Here is a 14,784-nt window from a genome sequence, read left to right on the forward strand (position 1 = left end):
ATTTAATAAACTGAGCGTAGCCTATTCATCTGTCAATATGAAACGCGACTTGGTCATTCTAATTAATGATCGGAAGAATGCGTATCGACCACCGTTACTGTAAAATATGCACGTATGTCCATTTAAACTCGATTTTGGTCAAATGTGGATTATATCATTACACTGGCAAGAATATGGTTACATGTATGGTTATGCAACGCTACGTTCAACTGCTTTTGAAATTACAGTGTTTTTTTCTCTTCCTGAAAAGTAACCGTTTTGGACATACGCAGGGATTAAAGTGAAAAAAATTCTTCTGACTGAAATTTTTTTCAGGCTAAATCATATTCCTTTAACTTTATTTAAATAGTCGAGACCAATAGTGTTTTAAGGGGAGATGTTTTAAACCGCTTTAATATTGCCAGTTTGCGTATTTTAAAAGTTATTTTAATCTATGAAAAAAATTTAATTAGCTTGACAAATAATCAACCATCTACATAACTTTTCAGTGCATGTTTTTATTTATCTTATAAGACCAAACAATGCTAAATTATATTAATATATAGTTTGTTACATGGCAAATCGTTTTGGCTGAGGGCAAAGTGAAGTTTCATAACTTTATATATTTAGGCTATTTAACTTTAACTTTGTAGCCTATTAGAGAGCTGACTAATGTTTGACTGAATTGTTTGCTTTATTTCTCATTGTAGCTTATTATAGCCTATTATACTAGATATTATTGATCATTAAAACTGACATTTAACAAAAAGAGACAGGGTTGTGTAATGTTATATATTTTAAAATATATAAAATATTCTTTATATACACTGTATGTGTACATCCATAATAAAATAAAACGATACAACCCTGTCTCTGTTTGTTAAATGTCAGTTTTAATGATCAATAATGTTTTATATTTTTGAAATGAAAACAAAAATAAGCAGGGTTGTGTTTTATATTTCGTGTTGTTATAAATATATGCAGTGAAGATAATCAATGTGCATTGCCTGAACCACATTTGTGTGGCCATTAATATGTTTATGATAATATGTTCATTTATAAATGAAAAGAGGCAGAGTGGTGTTTTATATTTATTTCGTTTTATTGTTGATGAAAAGAGGCAGAGTTGTATTTTATACCATATTTCGTTCTATTGTTGCCTAAAATATACCGGAGTAGCAGAGCGTGCTGAATGACACGATCAAGAACGCGCTGTTCCATTTGCAGAATAACCGGACTCGCGTCCTCTCGCCCTCGGGAGTTCGTATTCCCGAGTCAAACTTGGCAAGTCCGAAGTTTGCGTAGCCTACTTGGTATTGAGAAACAGCCAATATTGACCTGCGTTCTGTTTTCTATCATGCGCCGTGCACGTTTGCGATGACGTAATATGCACGCAAACGCACCAGATAGAATCAAGTTGAGTGTGAACCACCAGACCAACGCTGCGTGGGCCGCCGGGAACAAACGGGCTCGGGCCGCAGCAAACGTGCTGCTGTAGCCTTACATGCACTTCTCCAAAACTAAGATTAATTGAGTGAACACGGAGCAGTTTTTTCTGTGAGCGGGAATTGAAAACCCGGAGTGGACCATGAGCGAAGTGATTACAGAATGCTTAGAGTGGAGAGAGGAACGTGCTTTCACTCCAATCCAGGCTTTATCACATCCCCCTCAGCAGGGTTAATACACCTCGTCTTTCCTTAAATTAGGGAAAATTAACATTTATCACACTATTTGAGAAATGAAAGCCTATTTACGGCCTTAAAATTATGAAAAGTGAATTTAAGACATTAAGGACAGACAGGAACCCTGCAATTGACGGAAATCCGTCATAGACTCGCTGCAATTAACGGAAATCCGTCGTAGCGACGGAGAACTTTAATCCCTGCATACGTGAGTTTCATCGGGCAGCGACGATATTTCACACTGCATGTACATTTATGCATTTGGCAGATGCTTTTATGCAAAGCGACTTACATTGCATTTCAAGGTACACATTTACATTCTTATCAGTTCTTGCTTTCATTGGGAATCGAACCCATGACCTTGGCGTTGCAAGCGCCAACGCTCTACTGTTTGAGCATGTAGATCATATCCCAAAAAGCATAATATGTGCACTTTAAAGGGATAGTACACCCAAAAATAACGACTTTATTTCAACTATTGATGTTCTTCTCTGTGGGCGTCGAGTGAGTTCACTAGTGTAACAGCGCAGCGCTTCTGTGTTGTACGTCACACGCATCACACACATGACCAGCATCGGCCAATAGTGAGCCTGCGTGTGACGTAGCACTACGCTATCACACTACGCTAACTCACTCGAGCCCACAGAGAAGGAAATCAATAGATGAAATAAAGTAGTTTTTTTTGCGCACAAAAAGTATTCTCGTCGCTTGATAAACTTAAGATTGAGCCACTGTAGTCACTTGGACTATTTTAACGATGTCTTTAATGACTTTTCGGGGAACAAGTTTCAATCCCTTAGAAGCCTATGGAGGAGTGATCCAGCTCTCAGATTTAATCACAAATATCTTAATTCCTGTTCCGAAGATGAACGAAGGTCTTACGGGGTTGAACAACATGAGGGAGAGTAATTACTGACAGAATTTACATTTTTGGGTGAACGATCCCTTTAATATGTGTGTGTGTTTGGAAGTGTTATGAGAGCGACACACACCTGCCCGATGTCCGCGGTGTCGACGGTGAAAACGTCCACCCGTCCCGTCTCGAAGTAGTTGCGCAGGTTGTTGTCTGAAACCACGAGCATCATCCGGCTGGTGTCTCCCTTCTCCCCGTAAAACTTCACGAACACTTTCGAGTCGGAACTTCCTCCGCTGACGTTCCCCGTCTTCACGGCGATGTGATAACTGACGTCTGGAAACAGGCATTTCTCATCTTTCATCGGCCCTCTATGAACTCGAACGGCAAATCTGATCTGTGTGCTGAACTCTGGGTTTTTTATAATAATGAATTAAATGATAAAAATGTAAAATTGAAATAAATCATTTTAAAATAAAATTAATCAGAATAAGACACTTACTAAAAATTAATTAAATTATAAAAATTATAAAAATTAAACATGCAAAAATAATCAATTTTAAAATAAAAGCAATCAATATAAAAAACTAACTAAAAATGAACTAAATTATAAAAAATGTCAAATTAAAATAAATCATTTTAAAATAAAATTAATCAGAATAAGACACTTACTAGAAATTAATTAAATTATAAAAATTATAAAAATGAAACATACAAAAAGAAACAATTTTAAAATTAAAGCAATCAAAATAAAACACGAAAAATTAAAAATGTCAAATTTAAATAAATTATTTATTTTAAAATAAAATTAACCACATTAAGACACTTACTAAAAATTTATTAAATTATAAAAATTAAAAATACAAAAATAAACTATTTTAAAATAAAAGCAATCAAAATAAAACACTTACAAAAAATTTCAAATTGAAATTATTTTAAAATAAAATAAACCAGAAGTAGACACTCACTAAAAATTAATTAAATTATAAAAATTTAAAATACAAAAATAAATTACAGCAATCAAAATAAAACACTAGAATGAACAAAATAAAATAAAAAATTTAAATAAAATTTTTTAAAATAAAATCAATCATAATAAAACACCTACTAAAAATGTATTAAATATTCCACTTTAAAATAACGACAAACAAAATACTGAAGAACATTAAAAAAGATGAAAGTCAAGTGACCTACATCAGAGAAGAACCGTTCGCGTGCAGATGTGCTGTTATATTATTAAAATATGAACTTCAAGAAAATATTCTCAACAGCTCAAAGGACTTCATCAGAGAAAAAAGGTTTGATCTATTGGTTTAATTAGATTATTTATGCCTAGATGTGCACGTGAAAAGCATAAACTCACTGTAAAGTCTTTGTCCGTCTGCGAACGGCACGAGTTCACGAACGATCTGCCCGTCGTCTTCCCCGCGGTCCAACCATCTGCACAGATGAAGACGAGACGAGGACATGAGCCGCTTCTGCGTGTTAAAGCACTGATCTGGATCAAGTTCATGATTGTGACCTGTTGCACGGGAATTCAACGGCCTGTGATTCGGCCTGGCCTTCCTCTCGGATCAGCACTTTATCCAGGAACCATCCGCAGCCTCCGCCTCGCCCGTCGTGCCCGATCCGAACCCGGCGCACGTGCCCGATCGACACCGCCTCGACGATGAACTCATCAGCCTGAGACCCAACAGGAGAGACAAGTCAAGTTTTATTTATAGAGCACAAGTTTAACACAACCGTAGCTGATCCTAAGTGCTTTACTGTACAATCGAATAAATCAATAAAAATAAAAGGACATAAAAATCAAGTATCAAAATTCATTCAATGTATACATGCATAACATAGAACAGCAACTAATTTAAAATGCATACACAACATCACTCGAATGCAAGAGTGAAAATAGGTCTTTAAACTGGTGTTTTTGGCTCGTTCATGAATCAAGATAAATTTATTGGAGAACCAAGATATCAAGTCTTGTTTAATGTCAAGATTTTATGCTCAAAACAAGAACAAATATCTGCCAATGGAGTCAGAAATGTATCTTAATTTTAAAAGGAAAACACGATTATTTTCTGACTCCATTGGCAGATATTTGTTATTGTTTTAAGCACAAACTCATTTATTTTGATGCATTTTTCAGACATAATATCTTACGTCATTTTGCTTCTCCAGTAAAAGTGCGGTCTAAATATGTTAAATTAAAACAAATAATTTTAAAGATTGTTTAAAACGAATTAAAATAGGAAACAATCATTCAAATTAAAACAATCAGTATAAAACACTTACTAAAAATTAGCAAAACAATAGAATAAAATTCTAAATAAAACACTAAAAATTTATTAAATTGTAAAAATTAAAACAAATAATTTTTAAATAAATAAAACACTAAAAATAAATCATAAAATATAAAATATAAATAAAATAAAGTAAAGAATCATAATAAAGCACTAACTAAAAATTAACTAAATCATAAAAATAATAAATTAAAATAAAGAATTTTAAAAGATTACTTCACTTTTTCAAAATGAACAAATCTTTTTTCGAGTCATTTCATTCGTAGAATGAACGAAATGACTCGAAAAAAGACTCGTTCAAAATTAACAAATCTTTTTTTCCAGTCATTTCGTTTGTTGAATGAACGAAATGACTCGAAAAAAGATTTGTTCATTTTGATGAACGAGTTCGAACAGGAGAGTCACGAATGCGCATCACAGAACAGAGCAAGGCGAGCATTTGAGCTTATAAAACTTAAACTTTTTTATTTATTTTTGAAATAACTGATCGTTTCGCAAGATAAGACCCTTATTCATCGTCTGGTGTCGTTTAAAGCCCTTTGAAGCTGCGCTGAAACTGTCATTTGGACCTTGGACCGTTTCGTACCCCATGAAGTCCATTATATGGAGAAAAATCCTAGAATGTTTTCATCAAAAACCTTAATTTCTTTTCGACTGAAGAAAGAAAGACATGGACATCTTGGATGACGTGGGGGTGAGTAAATTATCAGCAAAGGTTTTTTAAAAAGTGAACTAATCCTTTAAAGTATTTTTTTTTAAATAAAACGCTTACTAAAAAAGAAATAAAGGGGTCATGACATGGATAAATAATTTGTATTATTTTAATATGTTACATGAGGTTCACATATAATGTAAATGCATCTGTCTAAAATGATTATTTTTTAATGCGCGGCTCCTTTAAGGCTGTCAGTAAACAGACACTGTTATGATTGGCTAACGTCACTGCATAGGAAACAGTATCAATGGCCACTCGCTATTGAAAACATTTTCCATATAAAACCGTAGTTTACAGACGAAGCATTGTGAAATAATTTACTTATGGTTTATGATGCAGTTGCTGTCAGATTGAATACAGTCACTGCTTCATCTGCCAACAAAAGTTTATCTGCGAACAAAACAGTCAAATGCTCCGAACAAACATATATTTGCGAATGTCAGCTGTTAAGAGACTGAACGACAGTGGGCGGGGCCTATTATTGCAGTGGGCGGGACCTATGGTCATATATTTGCGAATGTCAGCTGTTAAGAGACTGAACGACAGTGGGCGGCAGAGATGCTCACAAGTCTCTGAGCTAGAGTCCAAGTCAAGTCTCAAGTCTTTGAGCTAGAGTCCAAGTCAAGTCTCAAGTCTTTGAGCTAAAGTCCAAGTCAAGTCTCAAGTCTTTGAGCTAGAGTCCAAGTCAAGTCTCAAGTCTTTGAGCTAAAGTCCAAGTCAAGTCTCAAGTCTCTTGTGGTTATAATAAGTGTTGCATCACGTACAGCGACCCATCCAGGCTGCTTAGAACACTGCATAGCTATTAAGGAATTCAAAGCATGTAATATGTTATTATGACTCCTTTATCTAATAGCATACAATATCAGCTTTGATTTAGGTATATAATCAGTGTAAACAGGCTATTTCAACATGACAAAAACACCAAGAATACTTTACTTTTAAGTTAATATCTGTATCTGTAAAAATTGAGGTTCTGAAGAAAAAGGACTCTCATGTCTGTTGCTGAATTATAATGAAAGGCCTTGGCTCCTATTGTGCTGGCTCTGTGGAGCCATTAGACCAAATATAGAAAATGTTATAGCCTACCTCACAGCACTAAAATTGACATAGTGCAAAACATCACAGTAGCTAAATGCAAAACACTATTGCAACCAAATGATGTGAAATACATGGTTCATATATTTGTGGCGGCGCGCCACACATTGATTTTCGATTTATTTTGTTATTTTTACTAAGCCTATTTAAAATCGTATTTGATTGCAGAGCGCCGTAGCGCATTCGCGCAGCACTACCTCTCGCACGTCTCTCTCTCTCGTACACCCACCTCTCGCGCTCTGGAACACCATGAGGTGAACGCGCGCAGATACCCCATATTTTGCATTGAGCGCTTCTTTTGTTTGGCCCGTCTTGTTTGAAGTTTTTAAACCCAAAGCTACGATGAATGGCACAGCAACGGCCGGTGCAGTCGACATGTTTGTTTGTTGTCCTCTCATGTGTGGCCGCGCGCGCGCACGTAGTACGTGTTATGTAGGCAGGTTTTAGGTAACGGGTCAGAGGGAGGGGAATAACAGCGTGCTCATCAGACGTTTCCTAAAAATAAACATTGTTCACGAGTCCCGCAGCTCGAGTCCGAGTCGAGTCTGAACTCTGAAGTCTTTCGAGGACGAGTCTCAAGTCGAGTCTGAAGTCACTGTGTGTGCGACTTAAGTCGCACTCGAGTCCGAGTCTCAAACTCGAGTCCCCATCTCTGGTGGGCGGGGCCTATTATTGCAGTGGGCGGGACCTATGGTCATATATTTGCAAATGTCAGCTGTTAAGAGACTGAACGACAGTGGGCGGGGCCTATTATTGCAGTGGGCGGGACCTATGGTCATATATTTGCAAATGTCAGCTGTTAAGAGACTGAACGACAGTGGGCGGGGCCTATTATTGCAGTGGGCGGGACCTATGATCATATATTTGCGAATGTCAGCTGTTAAGAGACTGAACGTCAGTGGGCGGGGCCTATTATTGCAGTGGGCGGGACCTATGATCATATATTTGCGAATGTCAGCTGTTAAGAGACTGAACGACAGTGGGCGGGGCCTATTATTGCAGTGGGCGGGACCTATGGTCATATATTTGCAAATGTCAGCTGTTAAGAGACTGAACGACAGTGGGCGGGGCCTATTATTGCAGTGGGCGGGACCTATGATCATATATTTGCGAATGTCAGCTGTTAAGAGACTGAACGACAGTGGGCGGGGCCTATTATTGCAGTGGGCGGGACCTATGGTCATATATTTGCGAATGTCAGCTGTTAAGAGACTGAACGTCAGTGGGCGGGGCCTATTATTGCAGTGGGCGGGACCTATGGTCATATATTTGCAAATGTCAGCTGTTAAGAGACTGAACGACAGTGGGCGGGGCCTATTATTGCAGTGGGCGGGACCTATGGTCATATATTTGCAAATGTCAGCTGTTAAGAGACTGAACGACAGTGGGCGGGGCCTATTATTGCAGTGGGCGGGACCTATGATCATATATTTGCGAATGTCAGCTGTTAAGAGACTGAACGACAGTGGGCGGGGCCTATTATTGCAGTGGGCGGGACCTATGGTCATATATTTGCAAATGTCAGCTGTTAAGAGACTGAACGACAGTGGGCGGGGCCTATTATTGCAGTGGGCGGGACCTATGATCATATATTTGCGAATGTCAGCTGTTAAGAGACTGAACGTCAGTGGGCGGGGCCTATTATTGCAGTGGGCGGGACCTATGATCATATATTTGCGAATGTCAGCTGTTAAGAGACTGAAACACAGTGGGCGGGGCCTATTATTGCAGTGGGCGGGACCTATGATCATATATTTGCGAATGTCAGCTGTTAAGAGACTGAACGACAGTGGGCGGGGCCTATTATTGCAGTGGGCGGGACCTATGATCATATATTTGCGAATGTCAGCTGTTAAGAGACTGAACGACAGTGGGCGGGGCCTATTATTGCAGTGGGCGGGACCTATGATCATATATTTGCGAATGTCAGCTGTTAAGAGACTGAACGACAGTGGGCGGGGCCTATTATTGCAGTGGGCGGGGCCTATGGTTTGATGATCTATAAATATTTGTGATAACTTGATCTGCAGGCGGGCATATGCAAATAGATTTGTCCATGTGACATCACAGATCCTGCAATATTGAAACAAGCTGTTTTTGGAGCTTGATTGAATAAATATGAGAACGATTTAAATCATAAAAATATAACATTAGTTTAAAATGTTCCGAGAGCGAGTCACTTCTAGATCTCCACAGGTACTGCACTAACGTTGCCCTTCTCAAACTTGTTGACGTTGTTCTTGCAGTTGATTAGAGTGCGTTCGCCAGTGTCTCCCAGATCTCCGATCAGAGACAGAAACACATGGGCATCCGTTCCTCCGCCGCTCACGTTCCCCGTGGCGACGGTGACGCGATACTTGATAACTGGAGGAAAACAACACAGATATACATTAGAGAGCAACAAGAGGGTTTATCAGCGCGACTGTTCTGATCACGGAAAAAAACATGCTACATAATGCATAATAATCACTGGTGGGTCATAACTGACTCAGATCTACATAATCAGAATAATCCAAAAATTACTTGATTTGAAATTAAATGCTAACATGATTTAGCATGTTGCTAACTTGATAGAACACATTGCTAACATGTGGGTAGCATGATTCAACATAGGCTACTGATAGCTTGATTTAGCATGTTTGTTAGTGTGATTTAACATGCTGCTAACATGATGTAACAAATTGCTAACAAGAATCAACACATTGCTAGCATGTTAATAGCATAATTTAGCATGTTGCTAACATGAGTATTAACATGCTAACAATGTGTTGATTCTTGTCAGCAATTTGTTACATCATGTTAGCAGCATGTTAAATCATACTAACAAACATGCTAAATCATGCTAGCAGTGTGCTATATCATGTTAGCAACATGTTAAATCATGCTAACAATGTTAAATCATGCTGAAAACATGCAAAATCATCCTAACAACATGCTAATCATGCTAGCAATGTGCTCCAACATGTTAAATCATATTTAATCATATTAAACAGAACCTAACATGTGTAATCTAATAGATTACTTTGCTAGTGTAACTTGTAATCAGCAACGGACTAGAGTTTGTAATGAATCTTTACACCTGGCAGTGGCTCTGGGATCAGCTCTCCTGTGGCGGGAAGCTCTCGCACAACCTCGTTATCGTCCTCGTTAGTGTCCAGCCAGCGCTCGCATGGGAACTTATACGTTTCCTTCGTTAAAGTTTTCATTATGGATATCTTAGGAGACATAAAGCAGACCGTCATTCAGATCATGTCACAGTAAATCACTGTGAAACACTCAATCTCGAGCTCTTACTCGACTCAGATGCCAGCCGGCGAAGGGATTCCTCTTCTCATGCCAGATTCTCAGTTTCGTCAGTTTCCCAAGATCCGGTAGCTCGATCTGACAAAATGGATGACGAACAAATTATATGCAGATTAGATGGTTTGAAGTGCTGAAATGCATTAAAGGACAATTCCGGCCAAAAATGAACCTAGGGCTAAATAACGCATGGGTACCGAGTCGACCGTTCTCTGGGATGCGTTTTCATGATAATCGAATGTACCCAGTTTTAACGTTATTTTTAGTTTAACCACAGATTAGCTTATAACGCTAGTGTATCGGGCATCGAATAAGTAAAAAATAAAAATCGCTAGTTAATACCACTAACAAGGCTCAAAATAGCCCCACACTAACACGCTAGCATAATGAGGGTTTCTACCTGCAAACCGAAGCATTGAGAACTGTGTAAGTGTGCAGACAGTTTAATAAGAACATACTTTATAAAGACAGTACACTTCGCGTATACAAGCAGGACCATCTTTGGAAAACAGACGTTTGACAGACGAAAAAAGATGGCTCCTGCCCGTATACGTACAATTTGTATACGTACACCAAAACAGCAGATTTACCATGAACTTGTCCAGCTGGCCCTGCTCAAAGTTATCAGTTTTGTTGTCGAGCTTCATCTCATCGGATTTGCCCTTCTCCCCGAATATCTGGAGTAAGATGGAGGCGTCCGTTCCTGCGCCTGCGAGATCTGACGTCCAAATCCACAGGGACCAGGGATGTTCTGAGGGACAAGAGATTTAACCGTTTAACCTCACAAACTATAACCTCGTTCACTCTCGCTGTAAGACCAATACTCACTTTTCTGCCTCTTTTGCCTGAGCGAGACCATCTCATAGAGTTCTCTCTCGATGAGTCCATCGCTCTCCCTCTCATCCAGCCATTTAGAGCAGGGGAACGTCTGTTCGATGCCAGTGAACGGACAGGAGACAACCACCTAAAACACAACAAACAGACAAATTAAGCATTTAAGTTCAAGTTCATTTATTTGTATAGCACATTTAAACAGCCGCTTAGACAGACCAAAGTGCTTTACAGAACACACAAATAAGAAAAGTAAAAACAGCAAAAACAACCCCTAAAACACATAAAAAGCAGCAGAGCTACGAAAAGCCTTATCAGAGATTCAAATATAAAATCGTAGAAATAAAGAAAAGAAAAAAAAGAAAAAAAAATCAATAAGCTAAAGAAAACAGGTAGGTTTTTACCAAAGACTTAAAGATAGAAAGGGTGGGGGCCGTTCGGATCTCTAGAGGCAGGGTGTTCCATAGACGAGGCCCTGCCACTGCAAAGGCACGCTCCCCTCTACGCTTAAGTCTGACCCGAGGGACAACCAGCAGAGCCTGGTCGTGTGACCTTAGGCTTCTGGACGGAGTATAGGGATGAATGAGTTCGGATAGATAGGCTGGAGCTAAGTTGTGTAAAGATTTAAAAACAAATAGGAGGATTTTAAAATCTATTCTCTGCCGGACTGGCAGCCAGTGTAACGATTTAAGAATCGGAGAGATATGGTCGTATTTGCGACAGTTAAGGATAAGTCTGGCCGCTGCATTTTGGACCAACTGAAGACGGGCAATTTGAGAAACTGATATCCCACAGTAAAGTGAGTTGCAATAGTCTAGCCGACACGTGATGAAGGCATGAACCGCCATTTCCAAAGTTATCGGAGTAAGAAAGCCTTTGATTTTAGATAATAAGCGAAGTTGGTAGAAACCGGAGCTGATAACAGATGATATGTGTTTGTCAAATTTTAAAGACTGGTCAACAAGAACACCTAGGTTCCGCACTCCTGTAGATTTAAAGGGAGATAAACTCCCCAAGTCTGGGCTTATGTACTGGGACCTTTCACTCGGGCTAAAGACAATGACCTCGGTCTTATCATCATTTAGAGAGAGGAAATTTTGAGCCAGCCATGCCTTTACCTCCTCTAGGCATAGTAGAAGAGAGTTTAACGCTGCAGGGTTATTTCTTTTAAATGGAATGTAAATTTGGGTGTCGTCTGCATAAAGATGAAATGATACACTGTGTTTCCTTAAGATAGCGCCCAGCGGTAGCATGTATAGAGAAAATAGAGAGGGAGCCAAAATGGAGCCCTGTGGAAGACCACAGGTTAGAGGTGCCATGGAGCTGGAGAAATTACCCATCTTAACTAAAAACTTTCTGTCAGAAAGGTACGACTGAAACCATGACAGGACAGAAGCCTTTAGGCCCACCTCAGTCTCAAGTCTAGCCAACAGAGTAGGGTGGTCAACAGTGTCAAAAGCTGCCGAAAGGTCTAAGAGAACTAAAACCACAGAATCACCCGAATCAGTGGAGATAAAAATATCATTTAGCACTCGCAGAAGGGCGGACTCAGTGCTGTGGGCAGTCCTGAAACCAGATTTAACCATTTAAATGCATTGTAATGCAGCGTTACGCGTTACGTACTCATCAGCAGTGCTGGTTGTGACTTATTACAAGTAACTTGAGTTACGTAATCAGACTCAATTAAATTTTTTTTGTCAGCAAGTTCCACATAACTGGGTTACGTTAAACAAACATAATTTGTTCATGTAACTTCAACATCATGTAATTAAGTCATTTTAAGCGACCTAATTAAAGTAGTCTCAAGGTGAATTTTTAAAGGCTACCTGACATGATTCAGGTATTATGTATATTCATTAATCCATTAATATTTCATTTATTTTAATGACACATAATTAACTTGATAGAATATAGATAGCTATTTGCTAGCAGTAGCACATATTAGTATCTTAAATGCTAAGATTTACATTCTCCTTCAACCAAAGCAATTGAAATTATTTGAATCAGTCCAAACGCTCCACTCTTCTCCACAATGGTAACCCACTGTAATTTAAATGGTTCTAATAATTCCATTGTAATTGAACATTAAACACAATTACACACTATCAAGTCTTCCCCTTTTCTCATTTTCTCAAAAAAACATAAAATAACACTTCATTTTAACATTTATTCTCTCTTAATTCAACCATATGCAAAGCATGCTGGGAACTAACAAGAACTGCCCAGTTTCAGTTAATGCAACACAAATCAATCATGTAATCCAACACAAACGGATTAAGTAAACTTAAATTTTACATATATTTAAGCAGATTGAAAACAATCAAATTAAGTTAGGGCAAAATGGCAGTTGGCGTCTCACTACACTGCCACCCCTCTGGATGTAAGAATTTTTTACATAACATAAATGGTTTGTGTTTAGACAACGCGTTAGGATTTTGTACTGTTAAGTTGAGACATAATTAGGTGGACTTTAATAGAAAAAAACATTTCAAGTAAAAAAACACAATTATTATAAGTAAACTAAATATAAATATATTATGTAAAGTGTACAACCTTCCTCGTTCATTTTTTTGAGTGCAGATTACTTTTTCAAGTAACTAGTAAAGTAACGAATTACTTTTAAAATTTACAACAAAATATCTGAGTTACTTTTTCAAATAAGTAACGCAAGTTACTTTTTTTTAATTTTTGTTGACTGACAGACTCTTCTGTCCTCATGTTGAGACAAATCGTAAGTGTAGAGGCGTGTGTGTAAACGATGGTTATCTATACTAAATGTGAGTGTGTATGCTGGGCGGTATATCGAGTTTGTACAATATATCGATTTTTTGTACGAAAATATGGAATGAGCCTGAGGAATGAGGCAATACCATGATACGAGTCGAATGGCGGAGGACGCAGTGAGCTGTGCAGTAAAATAGTAGGCCTAGGCTACATAGTACAATTTGTCCTAAACATGACACAAGCTAATATTAAGCACTTCAAAATAACTGGTAAGATATAGTTAACAAGTTTAAAGCAGCTTGTCCTGTCAGATGCTCTGACTGTTGCTGACTGACAGATAAATACTGCCGCTGTTTAATGCGTTTGAGACGTGGTGCTTTCCTCAGTGCTTAACTTACATTTCACAGGTATATTCTCCATCTGTAAATGTTAGAAAGTCAAACAAATATGTCCATTTCACTGTCAGGAGAGGACGAGCTTCAGCAAGTGAATCCCCAGTAATATTCAAGCTTCCGTTTATGAGCGCCGCCGCGCGCATGCGCGCCAAACAGACGAGCACGATAGAACAGTAGCGCAATAATTCTGACTAAAATATACATATTGCTAAAATATTTTTTTGTTGGAGACAATCAATGTGCCATATGTGTAATTTTAAACCTACAAGTATATTTTTATAAAAATTGACCATTATAATGGGGAAATCAAATGCAGGCTAATATAATTAGTTTGTGCTTTCGTTTTTATTTTCATTTTTAGTTTAGCCTTTAGTCATTTTAAAAACAAAAGCATTTTTTGTTTTGTTTTTATATTGTAATGTTAGAATGTAATGTAATGTCAAAAAACTATCACAAAAATGTGAAGCTCGGGAGCACTTAAGTTTGTTCTCTTTTTAAAGAAAACCCTCGGAAGATTATTGTTGAAGTAAAACAATTATATATATATATATATACATATATATATCTTCTATTGAAGCAATATATATATATATATATATATATATATATATATATATATATATAATGAAACATGTTAAACTCTAAAACTGCTAGAAAATCAAAGCCATAAATCCAAACAACTTTTGAGATTGATATTTAAAAAAGAATTAGCTTTCAGTAAGATTTTGTTTGGTCTCAGTCTCAAATGTTCCCCATTAGATGCAGCAAACCTCCACTGGACACACAGTGGTTGTATTTGTGATTTGCAGTAGTTTTTCTCTCTTAAATATTACAAGCACACACACACACACACACACACACACACACAATTATAGCTACATAATTTCTCCAATTGGCTCTATAATATGCC

The 14,784-nt window shown here is 37.8% G+C and overlaps 1 protein-coding gene across 1 annotated transcript in view; it reads right to left on the minus strand.

Moving 5' to 3' along the window:
• LOC143724482 (lipoxygenase homology domain-containing protein 1-like) overlaps nt 1-14,784 on the minus strand; it is a 110,325-nt gene that overhangs the window by 45,189 nt on the left and 50,352 nt on the right. Inside the window, exons 17-24 of the mRNA XM_077217550.1 lie at nt 10,753-10,888; nt 10,515-10,675; nt 9,919-10,005; nt 9,704-9,839; nt 8,834-8,988; nt 4,037-4,197; nt 3,878-3,954; nt 2,654-2,850 (exon numbers count right to left, since the gene is read on the minus strand). Coding sequence (XP_077073665.1) covers nt 2,654-2,850; nt 3,878-3,954; nt 4,037-4,197; nt 8,834-8,988; nt 9,704-9,839; nt 9,919-10,005; nt 10,515-10,675; nt 10,753-10,888 — 1,110 coding nt within the window. The remainder of the gene's footprint in view (nt 1-2,653; nt 2,851-3,877; nt 3,955-4,036; nt 4,198-8,833; nt 8,989-9,703; nt 9,840-9,918; nt 10,006-10,514; nt 10,676-10,752; nt 10,889-14,784) is intronic.

The sequence above is a fragment of the Siphateles boraxobius genome, unplaced genomic scaffold, assembly GCF_051911475.1.
Source record: "Siphateles boraxobius isolate OS27281-9 unplaced genomic scaffold, OSU_SipBor_1 74, whole genome shotgun sequence".
NCBI classification, from domain to species: Eukaryota; Metazoa; Chordata; class Actinopteri; order Cypriniformes; family Leuciscidae; genus Siphateles; species Siphateles boraxobius.